A 15,483-nucleotide genomic window follows, 5' to 3' on the forward strand; every position below is an offset into this window, starting at 1 on the left:
ATGAACCTAAGCTCAATTTTGAGTGTCATAGCAAAGGGTCTGAATACTTATGGAAATGGGATATTTCAGTTATTTATTTTTAATTACTTTGTGAAAATGTCTAAATAACCTGTTTTCACTTCATTCTGGGGTACTGAGTGTAGATTGATGATTTAAAAAAAAAGAATTTAATTTAGTTGAAAGTAAGGCTGTAACATAACAAAATGCGGAAAAGGTGGTCTGAATACTTTCTGTAAATGCACTGTAAATGTTAGCATTGAATTTGCCTTCCTTACTGTTTGAATGTGATCATCTCTCCATATTCTTCATCCTGTAACTGGAGGCAACTTTGTGCAATTGCTTCTTTTGAATATCCCCCTTTCCAGGAATCAGTCCAGTGATTCTATCCACCACTGTCTCAAAAGAAATATATTATTTTACAGGGAAAAAGGCTAAAATTGCATGCAGTAATTTTTCTCTGACCAATACTCTTGGATTATTGATAATATTTAGAGCTGTATTTGCATTGAGGGCAAATGTGGCTTGGGGCTATGCATCCAAAAGCAAACAAAGCAAAACACGAAAGCAAGTTTTTTTTCCCCAGTAATATCATTCACAGCAGCAAGAACCTTACTTAGCAAGACTCTCAGACTTTTGCACTTCAACCCTGCAGCAATGAAGACCAACATTGCACATACTTCCTTTTGGCTTGCTGCACTGCATCCCACAAGTCAACACAGCAATCTGAGGTTTTCCACGTTAATAAAATATATTTTTTACAAATCTTCCTATCAACGTGTACAAACCTGACTATTTTTGGCATTGCATGTAACTTACAACATTTTAACCAGTCACTAAACCTTTCTATAATCTTTTGTAGACTTTCTGTGTTCTCCTCACAGTTTGAATCTTTGCATGCTGTGACATGAATTCATAGAATGCCGTATTAAGCCCACATGCTACATCAGGTCCAGCATGTCAGCACAATTATCATTGTGTACAAAGATAGTGCCAGTTCTCATTGTGTGAGAAAACAGACACCATGGGTATTGCGAGGCCATCTGACTGGTGTTGGATCTACAAAAGGTGTAGGCTGGATTTTGAGCCGATTATGGGAAAGAGATTTGTATACACTCGTGACTGTGCAGCCAAATACCGAATCGTCCCACCAAAGTGGATAACCTCACCTTTATCCACATTATACTGCATCTGCCAATGACTGCATGTTGGCAACAGCCATTAAAGTGAAACCTGGAGACTATGTCCTGATAAAGAATTGGGTGAGGAAAGGGTTGGAGGTTCATACAAGATACAAGATAGATTTTAATTGTCACATGTGCCAGATGGCACAGTGAAATGAATTCCCATACAGCCATACAATAAAAATAAACAGGACTCAACACACTATAGAATTTAACACAAAACATCCCCACACAGCAGAATCAAAGTTTCCCACTGTGTGGGAAGGCACCAAAGTCAGTCTTCTTCCTCCACTGTTCCCCGTGGTCAGGGTCTCCCCAAGCCCTCCACAGTTGCAGCTACGGGCGGCCCGATGACCAGGACCGCTCGCCGGGAATGATACCAGTCCGACGTCGGGGCTGCGGGACGTCCTCAGCGGCGTGGACACCAGAGTCGGCCCCCTCCTACCGGAGTCGGCGGCTTCCAAAGTCCGTAGGCCGTGCCGCGTGGAGACTGCCTGCTGGAGACCCTCTGCAAGGCGCCCCAAACTCCACGATGCCGTTCAGCGCCGCCCGCGTTGGAAGCTCTCCGCACCAGAGCAACGGCCCAACGCTCCGGAGCTCCAACGGCGACCCAGGTAAGTATCGCCCGCTCTGCGGTGACTCCAGCGCTGCGCCGCCGCTGTAGCAGCCCTGGTCCGGTTTCCGGTCCCCGGCAAGAAAGGCCACTCCGATCCAGCTGGTAGGCCGCGAGGTGGGGGGCGAGGACGCGACTCGGAGAAATAGTCGCGTCCCCGCCAGGAAGAGACTTGGAGACGGTTTCCCCCTTACCCTGCCCCCCTCCCCCACATAGAAAAGTAAAAGTTTCCCCCTAAAACAGACTTTAGACTAACTAAAAATAATAAAAAAGATAGAAATGACATACAGGCTGTAGGTAGAGGCTGCTGCCAGTGCAGCGCCCCTAGAGGATTCATTGGGAGGGAACTTCAGGTTCTTCTAATGACTCCAACAGCAGTGAAAGTAGATGCAAGGTACGCATGGGTACATCTCCATCACTGTAAATGTATCAATGGATTACTAACTTACTTCATCCAAGGCTCTCTTAGGAACTCTATGCTCTATTATGGATCAAGCACAGATGAATTATCAAGATTGATGGATGGGATTCGCGCCCACGAAAACTCGGGAGGTGAAGACTCATCAGACGGGAATCATGAAGCTAAACCCATGAAAACTCGGGAAGCGTGATGAAATTCTGGGAAAATACATCAACATCTTTTTGTTAGAACATTTGTTAGAGTAAAGCAGTTGTCATTGTATTCTGGGGTTATCGGTAATGATGAGTGTAGATTGGTTGATGCATGTAACCAATCATATATAGGTTAGCTTCACTAACCCCGACTTACTGTATCATTTATACTAACACCCACTTCCTATGCTACACAGTTCGGTAGCAGACAGGAGTCAGTGACTACTAACATGTTGTCAAGTCTGTATGTGAATTAAAGATGATTCACGTGTTGTGTAGATGTCATATTTACATGGTGTCAGAAGTGGGATAGTGGCTTGGTTCAAGTCTTTTGGATTGATGCACACACGGATTTCATTTTTATCCTTTTTGAGAGTAGCAACCATGGTGGACACCCAATCGGTGGGCTCGCTGACTGCTTCCAGCATGTCCATGGAGACCATATTGTTTAACATGGACTCAACCCTGTCCCTCATGGCTCCCCCACTGTCCCACTTCTGACACCATGTAAATATGACTTTGCATGCTTACGGGGGTGAGGTGCTGGTACCACTGGGAAGAGCCACTTTTAAATGTGTGCTGAAAAAACCACAAGGGATATGACCTTCTACGTCTTGAACTCTAACTCTGTGACTCTGTTGGGCAACCATGCATGCCATCTTTTGGGACTGATTTTGTTTGACAAAACTGTCCACAAGCTGCTGATATCAATGGACCCGATAAATTCATACGAAACCTCAGCGAATTGAGCTCGCCCCTGTGACAACTGACTAAAAATGACATTGTTTTATCCTGGTTCCAACAACATCAACAGGCATTTGATGCTTTAAAATCCAAGCTGACCAGTGCACCAACTCTGATATTCTTCGATTTGAAACGCCCTGTGACTATCACCTGCGATGCCTCACGACTCGGGCTCGGTGCAGCCTGCCTACAACCGTCTGCAACCGTCTGCCGATGGTACCCTGCTCCCCGTTTCATATGCCTCCCGTACCATGACCGACACAGAACAACGCTACGCGCAGATCGAGGAAGAGCTGCTGGCTGTCATCTTTGCCTGCTCCAAATTCAAGGACTTTATCTTCGGAAACACTTTCACAGTCGAGACAGACCATCAGCCACTGGTGACGATTTTGATCAAACCCATCCATGCTGCACCAGCCCGCCTGCAACGCATGATGATGCAGCTCCAACGTTTCGGCTTCACCCTTGTTTACAAAAAGGGTACAGACATGCACGTTGCGGATCCCCTCTCTCGTGCACCTCGAGCATCCTGTGAACGACATCCCTATGAACGGGAAGAGCTTCTGGTTCTCGGCGTTGACTTTGTTCCCACTAAACAACTACAGAGCCTAAGCCGCACATACTGCCGCCAACGCCACCCTCCAAATACTCTCATCAGTGATCAAAGGGGGTTGGCCAGACAGGCCAGACAGGCGTGCTAGCATACCAACAGAGGCACAGCCGTTCTTCCTAGTCTGCAACGAACTGGTCATACAGGACTGTGTCATAGTCAAGGGCCACAAAGTCGTGATCCCCTCATCGTTGCATGACAAATACTACAATTAGGCACACAGCGGTCACCCGGGAGTCGATGCTACACTGACCCATGCACAGAACCTGTTCTACTGGCATGGGATGGCCAAATACATACGGGACCGTATATCCTCTTGCCCCACCTGCAACAGTCTTGCACCACACCAGCAGAGGCAACCCCTACTGCAACAACTTGCACCGGCCCTGGCCTGGACGTCAGTGGCGGTAGACATCTTCGAATGGCGCGGTAAGCACTACCTCGTTCTTGCCAACTCGTTTTCAAACTGGTTTGAACTCGACCTCCTGACCTCCATCACATCTGAGATGGTCATCCGAAAATTAAAGAAACACTTCTCCACATTCGTCTCACCAGCCCATTTGCAGACCGACAACGGAACACAGTTTACCAATACAACACAACGGTTTATTTGTCACATTGCACAAAAAGTGCAAGTGAAATGATATGTCAGCAGCGATACAATGATAAAGGGCACACACAAAAACACAATAAAATTTTAACATAAACATCCACCACAGCATTCATCATTGTGGTGGAAGGCACACAATTTGGCCAGTCGTCCTCCATTTTACCCCGTGGTCGGGACCTCAACCCTCCGCAGCAGTCGCTGCGGGCGTCCAGATGATAAGGACCAGGTACAAGTCCAGGTAAGTCCAGAGTCGGCTCATCCCCACCGGAGACCGCAGCTTTTAGTTGGTGTAGGCCGCAGGCCGGCGGCCGAAGATTTAAAGTTCCCTCCACGTCGCAGCCATAAGCACCGCAGTCTGCAGGGCCGGCGGTGGAAGCTCCCCTCCAGGGGTGATGTTAAGTCCATACCGGACCCGCGGTAGAAGTTGGCCGCGGGCCGGCGGTGGAAGCTTCTTCTTCCCCCCGGGTCCCCCACGAGGGATCCCGGGCTGTAGACGCCGCGCCAGCTGGAGCTGTGCAGACCGCGGCTTCAGGCTGCCGTCTGCTGCGGGCCAACGAAACGGAGCGCTCCCCTCCAGCGAGCCCCAGCTCCGTGCTGACAGTCCACGCTGCACCCGCCGCCGGAGCCCCGAGCGCGTCTCCGGGAAAGGCCGCGGGGGAGGCGACCTGGAAAAAGTCACCTCTCCATCGAGGAGGCGGCCAAAACGGTTTCCCCCTTACCACACCACCCCCCACACAAAACACACGAAAGAACATTAAAAACATACTTTAAAACATACCAAAAAAATTAAAAAAGTTGAAAAAACTAACGCGCTGCTGACAGGGCTGCCGCCAGTGCAGCGCCCCCACCGACCAGCCACGAGTTCAAGCTCTTTGCCAACCGATGGACCACGTCACGAGCAGCCCTGAGTACCCACAGAGTAACGGACTTGCCGAACGGGCTGTCAGAAGCGCTAAACAACTGATGGAGCAATTGCGCCTGGACAATTCAGATTCTTACCTTGATCTCCTGAACCTCAGAAACATCACCAGTGACGGGACCCTGGGTTCACCAGCCCAGCTACTAATGTCCAGGACAACAAGACCTCCGATTCCGATTGCTGAGCAGAAGCTTATACCTCAAGTGCTGGAGCCTGCTTCAATCCAAAAGGGTATTCAGGAGAAACACGATATTCAGAAACGGTCGCGCGACAAGTCATGCAAACCCCTCCTGCCTCTACTGCCGGGACAGGTTGTTCCAGGGTTCCCATGCCGCTGTGAGGATTCTCCCGATGCTGGAGCACCATCACCCGGCGAGAACGGCCTAGAACATCGGGCCTCCGTGGAGGCAACTGTGGAGGCCTCAATAGGCCTGACTATGGGTGAACTGGGGATGGGGATGGGGACTGGACATTGTGCCTTCCCTCATAATGGGTAACCATTGTGGGGGGGATGTTTTTATGTTTAAATTTCTTTATTACTGTTATGTCTGTATTCTTTCTTTATGTGCTGCACGGCGAGGACGCTGGCACTCTTTGTTCCCCGCTTCTCCGTCTGCTATTGGCTGTTAGTATTGTAAAGCGACTTTGAGTGCTAGAAAAGTGCTATAAAAATGTATTATTATTATAGCAAAACCACCATCAGGCTGGCAAATCGCTCCATTCCTCACCCACAGTTTGTAAAATCCCACCACCTGTCTGTGTTGCTTCTTCCTGCCTATAATCAGAAACGGAAGATTGTGGCAATGGTGCAAAGATCTGTAAAGCGCAGGTCGGGGGTGTGGGGAAGAACGTTATAGGATTACTTTGATTCGGTGGACTAGGCCATGTTCAAGGATTCATCAGCGGCCCTGACCGATTATGCCACGGTCATCACTAACTTCATTAAGGAAGCAGCATCAGGTCGCCCCAAGGAGAAGGAGTGGTGAATCTCCTGAATTCTCTGCCGCAGAAGATAGTTGAGGCCGGATAGTTGTGGTCGGACTTATTTCAAAGGGAGATGAGGCAGCCTACAGAGAGGAAGTCCTGAAGTTGACAACCTGGTGCTCAGAAAACAATCTGGCTCTGAACACCAGGAAAACAAAAGAGCTCATTGTCGACTTCAGGAGGCACAGCACCGACTTAGTCCCCCTCCACATCAACGGCGAGTGTGTGGAGAGGGTCAACACCTTCCGGTTTCTCGGCGTCCATATCGCTGCTGATATCTCCTGGACAGACAACACGACAGCGGTCATCAATAAGGCTCAGCAGCGGCTGCACTTCCTGAGGGTCCTCAGGAAGCACAACCTGGACTCTAACCTGCTGCTGACCTTCTACCGCTCGTCCATCGAGAGCCTGCTGACATACTGCATTACAGCATGGTATGGCAGCTGCACCGTGGCAGACAAGGAGAGGCTTCAGAGGGTAACTAGGACAGCACAGAAGATCATTGGTTTCATAGAAACATAGAAATTAGGTGCAGGAGTAGGCCATTCGGCCCTTCGAGCCTGCACCGCCATTTAATATGATCATGGCTGATCATCCAACTCAGTATCCCGTACCTGCCTTTTCTCCATACCCTCTGATCCCCTTGGCCACAAGGGCCACATCTAACTCCCTCTTAAATATAGCCAATGAACTGGCCTCAACTACCCTCTGTGGCAGAGAGTTCCAGAGATTCACCACTCTCTGTGTGAAAAAAGTTCTCCTCATCTCGGTTTTAAAGGATTTCCCCCTTATCCTTAAGCTGTGACCCCTTGTCCTGGACTTCCCCAACATCGGAAACAATCTTCCTGCATCTAGCCTGTCCAACCCCTTAAGAATTTTGTAAGTTTCTATAAGATCCCCTCTCAATCTCCTAAACTCTATAGAGTATAAACCAAGTCTATCCAGTCTTTCTTCATAAGACAGTCCTGACATCCCAGGAATCAGTCTGGTGAACCTTCTCTGCACTCCCTCTATGGCAATAATGTCCTTCCTCAGATTTGGAGACCAAAACTGCACGCAATACTCCAAGTGTGGTCTCACCAAGACCCTATACAACTGCAGTAGAACCTCCCTGCTCCTATACTCAAATCCTCTTGCTATGAAAGCCAACATGCCATTCGCTTTCTTTACTGCCTGCTGCACCTGCATGCCTACCTTCAATGACTGGTGTACCATGACACCCAGGTCTCGCTGCATCTCCCCCTTTCCCAATCGGCCACCGTTTAGATAATAATCTGCTTTCCTGTTTTTGCCACCAAAATGGATAACCTCACATTTATCCACATTAAACTGCATCTGCCAAACATTTGCCCACTCACCCAGCCTATCCAAGTCACCTTGCAGTCTCCTAGCATCCTCCTCACACCTAACACTGCCCCCCAGCTTAGTGTCATCCGCAAACTTGGAGATATTGCCTTCAATTCCCTCATCCAGATCATTAATATATATTGTAAATAGCTGGGGTCCCAGTACTGAGCCTTGCGGTACCCCACTAGTCACTGCCTGCCATTGTGAAAAGGACCCGTTTACTCCTACTCTTTGCTTCCTGTTTGCCAGACAGTTCTCTATCCACATCAATACTGAACCCCCAATGCCATGTGCTTTAAGTTTGTATACTAATCTCTTATGTGGGACCTTGTCGAAAGCCTTCTGGAAGTCCAGATACACCACATCCACTGGTTCTCCCCTATCCACGCTACTAGTTACATCCTCGAAAAATTCTATAAGATTCGTCAGACATGATTTACCTTTCGTAAATCCATGCTGACTTTGTCCAATGATTTCACCACTTTCTAAATGTGCTGCTATCCCATCTTTAATAACTGACTCTAGCAGTTTCCCCACTACCGATGTTAGGCTAACTGGTCTGTAATTCCCCGTTTTCTCTCTCCCTCCCTTCTTAAAAAGTGGGGTTACTTTTGCTACCCGCCAATCCTCTGGAACTACTCCAGAATCTAAGGAGTTTTGAAAGATTATTACTAATGCATCCACTATTTCTGGAGCTACTTCCTTAAGTACTCTGGGATGCAGCCTATCTGGCCCTGGGGATTTATCGGCCTTTAATCCATTCAATTTACCCAACACCTCTTCCCGACTAACCTGGATTTCACTCAATTCCTCCACCTCCTTTGACCCGCGGGCCCCTGCTATTTCCGGCAGATCATTTATGTCTTCCTTAGTGAAGACGGAACCAAAGTAGTTATTCAATTGGTCCGCCATATCCTGGTTCCCCATGATCAACGCACCTGTTTCTGACTGCAAGGGACCTACATTTGTTTTAACTAATCTCTTTCTTTTCACATATCTATAAAAACTTTTGCAGTCAGATTTTATGTTCACTGCCAGTTTTCTTTCATAATCCATTTTTCCTTTTCTAATTAAGCCCTTCGTCCTCCTCTGCTGGTCTCTGAATTTCTCCCAGTCCTCCGGTATGCTGCTTTTTCTGGCTAGTTTGTACGCATATGCACGTTCATATGAAGTTTCATCATTGCCACTTTCATTTCACTGCACATCTCGTATGTGTATGTGACAAATAAACTTGACTTGACTTGACTTGACTTGGTTGCCCTCTCCCCTCCCTGATGGATATCTTCACCTCCCGCTGCCTTAGCAGGGCAAAGAATATCATCAAAGACAGCTCCCATCCTGCATTTGGACTGTTCGACCTGCTGCCCTCTGGAAGGCGCTATAGGTGCATCAAATCCAGGACAAATAGACCCAGGAATAGTTGTTTTCCGAAAATTATAACTACTCTGAATTCAAATTCACACATGCACTGACTTCACAGCCCAACACCCGGACTGCCATCTGTATATATATATATATGTATATAGCGCCGCAGAATTGTGCACCTATCCCCCCCCCCCCCCTTCTCCCTTCTGTTTTTGTTTTTCTGTTTCTTGTTTTTTGTACTAAATTATATGTATGCACTGAGTACGAGCAGCTTTTAATTTCATTGTACATGTATAGTGACAATAAATGGCATATCATATCATATCATATCAAGAACAGTGCAGCCCCCAAACCCCTATTCATCAAAGGGGACTGTGTGGAAAGGGTCTCAGACTTCAGATTCGTGGGCACACAAATTACGGAGGATCTCTCCTGGACTACAAACACCACCACAGCAGTCAAGAAGGCCCAGCAGCGACTCTACTTTCTGAGGATCCTCAGGAAAAACAACCTGGAGGGAAGCTGCTGGTGTCCTTCTACCGCTGCTCCATCGAGAGTGTGCTGGCGTACTGTATAACCACATGGTATGCCAGCTGCTCTGCAGCGGACAGGAGAGCCCTTGAAAATGTCATCAACACCGCACAAAAAATCACTGGCTGCCCACTGCCCTCCCTGAAGGACATCTTCAGCTCTCACTGCCTTGGCAGGGCAGCCAACATCCTGAAGGACCCTTCCCACCCTGGACACAACCTGTTCCACCTGCTGCCCTCTGGCAGGTGGTACAGGTCTTTCAAAACACGCACCAACAGACTCAGAGACAGCTTCTACCCCATAGCCATACGTGAACTTAACAATGCAAAATAAGAAATAACACTCACATTCAACTGAATGGTTCTACCTCAGCTGCTATTGTTATTTATCTGTAATTTTTTTTAATATGTATATATTTTTACCTTTTCTTATATATTTAAAATTGCTCTTGTGAATCGCACCGTGGGATTAGAAACATAGAAACATAGAAAATAGGTGCAGGAGTAGGCCATTCGGCCCTTCGAGCCTGCACCGTCATTCAATAGGATCATGGCTGATCATCCAACTCAGTATCCTGTACCTGGGGCCACATCTAACTCCCTCTTAAATATAGCCAATGAACTGGCCTCAACTACCTTCTGCGGGAGAGAATTCCAGAGATTCGCCACTCTCTGTGTGAAAAATGTTTTCCTCATCTCGGTCCTAAAAGATTTCCCCCTTATCCTTAAACTGTGACCCCTTGTTCTGGACTTCCCCAACATCGGGAACAATCTTGCTGCATCTAGCCTGTCCAACCCCTTAAGAATTTTGTAAGTTTCTATAAGATCCCCCCTCAATCTTCTAAATTCTAGCCAGTACAAACCAAGTCTATCCAGTTTTTCTTCATATGAAAGACCTGAGGAATCAGTCTGGTGAACCTTCTCTGTACTCCCTCTATGGCAAGAATGTCTTTCTTCAGATTAGGAGGCCAAAACTGTACACAATACTCCAAGTGTGGTCTCACCAAGACCCTGTACAACTGCAGCAGAACCTCCCTGCTCCTATACTCAAATCCTTTTGCTATGAATGCTAACATACCATTCGCCTTCTTCACTGCCTGCTGCACCTGCATGCCTACTTTTAATGACTGGTGTACCATGACACCCAGGTCTCGTTGCATCTCCCCCTTTCCTAATCGGCCACCATTCAGATAATAATCTACTTTCCTGTTTTTGCCACCAAAGTGGATAACCTCACATTTATCCACATTATACTGCATCTGCCATGTATTTGCCCACTCACCCAGCCTATCCAAGTCACCTTGCAGCCTCCTAGCATCCTCCTCACAGCTAACACTGCCCCCCAGCTTCGTGTCATCCGCAAACTTGGAGATGTTGCATTCAATTCCCTCGTCCAAATCATTAATATATATCGTAAATAGCTGGGGTCCCAGAACTGAGCCTTGCGGTACCCCACTAGTCACTGCCTGCCATCGTGAAAAGGACCCGTTTACTCCTACTCTTTGCTTCCTGTCTGCCAGCCAGTTCTCTATCCACATCAATACTGAACCCCCAATACCGTGTGCTTTAAGTTTGTATACTAATCTCTTATGTGGGACCTTGTCAAAAGCCTTCTGAAAGTCATGATATAACACATCCACTGGTTCTCCCTTATCCACTCTACTAGTTACATCCTCGATTGACTTTTAAATTTTGTTGTACCATGTGCAATGACAATAAAGAGATTCATTCATTCATTCATTAGTCCATCAGTCTCAAGAAGGGTCGTAACCTGAAAAATCATCTTCTACAGATGCTGCCTGCCTCATTCAGTTCCTCACTTTGTTTTTTTCGGTCATCGTCAACACTTGAAATAAAGAACAGTTTTTAATTTCTACTGACTTGCTACTGACTTCTTTCTAACTTTAAAACCATTCTTCAGAACACTGAGCACACCATATGTCAGATTGTATAACCCATGGCAATCACTTTCAGCTCTCCACAATGTTTAGTTTAGTTTAATTTATTGTCACCGTGTATTGTTGTGTACACATTGTGTACCGAGGAACAGTGAAAACCCTTTTATTGCGTGCTAGGCAATCAGCGGAGACTATACTGTACATGACTACAAATAAGCCGTCCACAGTGTACAGATACAGGATAAAGGAAATAAAGTTTAGTGCAAGGTAAATTCCAGTAAAGTCTGATTACAGATAGTCCGAGGGTTTGCGATGAGGTAGATGATAACACAGGACCACTCTGGAGGTGATAAGATGGAGTGGCAGTTATCAGGCTATATATTAAAACTAACCTAATTTAATCAACTTCATTTATTAAAACAAGGTTCCCATTCAGATTTAGTGACTTAAGTGAAGTTCCATCCTCAACCACATTAAGGAGCACATAATAGCCTTATCAGTTTGGTTTATTTTGGATCATGTTTTCCCAGGGATGAAATGTCAAAGAATAGAGGCTATAGCTTTAAGGTGAGAGGGACAAATTGAAAGGAATTGAATTGAATACTTTATTGTCACCTGTTACAGGGGACAGTGAAATTCTTTGCTTGCATACCCAAAGTCGCCTATAAATAATCGCTCATAAAGGTCCAAAATCCAGACAATGCTCTCGACAATTCTGCAGTGATATTATTTTTGGGATAATTACTGGGCAAGCACCAGGGATTACTCCACTGAAGTATTTCATAGGATGTTAAATGTCCACCAGAGCTTAGAGATGCACAAGATGGTGATAGTATTTGGGGGCTATAGGGGAGGCAGTTAGGATGGGAATGGGGTGAGTGGAGAACCCTCCTCATTTATCTTTCAAAAAATGTGAAATGTAAAGTCATTCTTATCATAAACAATTGGATCTCTCACATCTTGCCATTGGAAAGTGTATCAGCCCAGTGTAAATGCTCAGGTTGTTTCTGACGATATTTATTAATTCGCCATCCCCAAATCTTTATTATTTTTAAAACGTACATTTACGAGTCTTCCATTGATAATAAAGCTGCAGATGGCACTGCGGTGTTGTTCCACCCAGAAGCCTTGTCCATCCAATAGCTTAATTCATTATGTGTAAGAAAGAACTACAGATGCTGGTTTAAATCGAAGGTAGACACAAGATACTGGAGTAACTCAGCGGGACAGGCAGCATCTCTGGTGACGTTTCGGGTCGAGACCCTTCTTCAGACTGAATTTATTAGTTTAAAATATAATAATTTCTACCTATAATATAATCCAAGGATAGAAGAGCAAGATGGAGCTTGCAATTATTGTATATTTTTGGTTCAAAAACACGTAGTTTTCACTCATTAGAATTGATTGTAATCTTGAGACTGATAAACAACATGGCATTCGGTGTGTGTGTGTGTGTGTGGTTGATTTATAGATTGGTGGACAAATGCTAAAATGAAAATGAAACAAATGGGTATAAGGTTGAGATAATCCTCCTCTGTGCATACATTTCCCAAACATAACCATGTAGGAAGTAACTGCAGATCCTGGTTTACACTGAAGACAGACACAAAAAGTTGGAGTAACTCTGGGTCAGGCAGCACCATAACCATTCCGCTGAAGGTAAACTTGGAGTTGGATGGGGATGAATCAGACCTTGGTTCTTGTTTTACATTTACGTAATTCAACCTTGCCAACCTGAATGCATTGAATGTCACTGGGATGTACATATAATGACTTGGCTGTATTATTTTTAACTGAAGGAAATTAACCTACAAACCTGCACGTCTTTGGAGTGTGGGAAGAAACCGGAGCAGCCGGAGAAAACCCACACGGGCACAGGGAGAACGTACAAACTGCGTACAGACAGCACCCTTAGTTAGGATCGAAATATCTTGAAGAAATGTCTGCAGAACTAACATTAATACATCAACCGTCAATATCAGGGGCTGCAACACATTGAATCATAAGGTCATAAGTTATAGGAGCAGAAATAGGCCATTTGGTCCATCACGTCTACTCCGCCATTCAATCATAGCTGATCTATCGCTCCCTCCTGTTACCCCTCAAGTTCCTCAAGGTTGGCATCTGTGGCAGGACTTGTAAGCTATCACCTTCTACAGGGGGAAACTGGATGGCACAAGTGGGAATGACACGTCATTTCCCAACCTGCTTAATTACTACAAAGGGAGTTATTAGCTCTTGGGGTTAAGGGAATCAAGGAATATGGGGAAAAAGCCAGAACGGGGTACTGATTTTGGATGATCAGCCATGATTATATTGAATGACGGTGGTGGCTCGAAGGGCTGAATAGTTATTGTCTATGCTTCCATAGCTATGATGAGGATTCTTGGTTGGGGGCGCTGTCCTGTGCATGGCTGCCCAGCCGGCAGCTGTCCGTCTCTTCATCTTTTATTTTATTTTTAGTTAGTTATAGTGTTTTGTTCTGGAGGTCTAAACTTTTTTATGTAGGGGGAGGGGAAGGGGGAAACTATCGTTCAGGGTCCCTACTTGGTCGTGAGGCAGCTTTTCTCCGGGCTGCAGTTTCGACCCGTCCTCGCGGCCTACCAGTGGGCCTGGAGCAGCGTTTCCTGTCGGGAACCGCCCAGTACCACGGCTTTGGTGGTGGCACCGCGCTGGAGCGCTATCGCGGAGCGGGCGATGCCTTGCCCGGGTCGCCGCGCTGGAACTCCGGTATGCTGGGACCGGCGATAAAAAATATCGCGGAGCTGCGGGTCTGAGGAGCGGCCAGCTGCGGGCTTCGACGCTGACTTTACATCGGGAGCCTGGGATCTCTCGATGAGATCGCCAGTGGTGGAGCTCCATCCGGCGCGGCCTTGTTGGTTTCGGAAGCCGCGGCCTCCAGTGCGGAAGCGGCCGTTCCAGGGTTCCCATGCCGCTGTGAGGATTCTCCCGACGCTGGAGCACCATCACCCGGCGAGAACGGCCTAGAACATCGGGCCTCCGTGGAGGCAACTGTGGAGGCCTCAATAGGCCTGACTATGGGTGAACTGGGGATGGGGATGGGGACTGGACATTGTGCCTTCCCTCATAATGGGTAACCATTGTGGGGGGGATGTTTTTATGTTTAAATTTCTTTATTACTGTTATGTCTGTATTCTTTCTTTATGTGCTGCACGGAGAGGACGCTGGCACTCTTTGTTCCCCGCTTCTCCGTCTGCTATTGTCTGTTACTATTGTAAAGCGACTTTGAGTGTTAGAAAAGTGCTATAAAAATTTATTATTATTATAGCAAAACCACCATCAGGCTGGCAAATCACTCCATTCCTCACCCACAGTTTGTAAAATCCCACCACCTGTCTGTGTTGCTTCTTCCTGCCTATAATCAGAAACGGAAGTTTGTGGCACTGGTGCAAAGATCTGTAAAGCGCAGGTCGGGGGGGGGGGGGGGGGGGGGGGGGGGGGGGGGAACGTTATAGGATTACTTTGATTCGGTGGACTAGGCCATGTTCAAGGATTCATCAGCGGCCCTGACCGATTATGCCATGGTCATCACTAACTTCATTAAGGAAGCAGCATCAGGTCGCCCCAAGGAGAAGGAGTGGTGAATCTCCTGAATTCTCTGCCGCAGAAGATAGTTGAGGCCAGTTCATTGGCTATATTTAAGAGGGAGTTAGATGTGGCCCTTGTGGCTAAGGAGATCAGAGGGTATGGAGAGAAGGCAGGTACGGGATACTGAGTTGGATGATCAGCCATGATCATATTGAATGGCGGTGCAGGCTCGAAGGGACGAATGGCCTACTCCTGCACCTAATTTCTATGTTTCTATGTCCCATCTACACAAGTCCTACCTGCCCATGTTTGGCCCATATCCATCTAAACCAATCCTGTGCATGTATATGTCTAAATGTTTCTTAAATGTTGCGGTAGTCCCTGCCTCAACTACCTCCTCTGGCAGCTTGTTCGAAGCACCCACTGCCCTGTGTGTGAAAATGTTACCACTCAGGTTCCTCATGGTTGACAACTGTGGCAGGACGTGTACACTATAACCTACAAGGGGAAACTGGATGGCA

At 46.8% G+C, this 15,483-nt stretch overlaps 1 protein-coding gene across 1 annotated transcript in view; it reads left to right on the top strand.

Annotated features, from left to right (window-relative positions):
- Positions 1 to 5,252: 5,252 nt before the first annotated feature.
- Positions 5,253 to 15,483, top strand: part of LOC129693394 (protein transport protein Sec23A-like) — a 52,185-nt gene continuing 41,954 nt past the window's right edge. The window contains exon 1 of the mRNA XM_055630223.1: positions 5,253 to 5,563. Within this exon, the coding sequence (XP_055486198.1) occupies positions 5,253 to 5,563 (311 nt within the window). The remainder of the gene's footprint in view (positions 5,564 to 15,483) is intronic.

The sequence above is a fragment of the Leucoraja erinacea genome, unplaced genomic scaffold (assembly GCF_028641065.1).
Source record: "Leucoraja erinacea ecotype New England unplaced genomic scaffold, Leri_hhj_1 Leri_276S, whole genome shotgun sequence".
In the NCBI taxonomy this organism is placed as follows: domain Eukaryota; kingdom Metazoa; phylum Chordata; class Chondrichthyes; order Rajiformes; family Rajidae; genus Leucoraja; species Leucoraja erinaceus.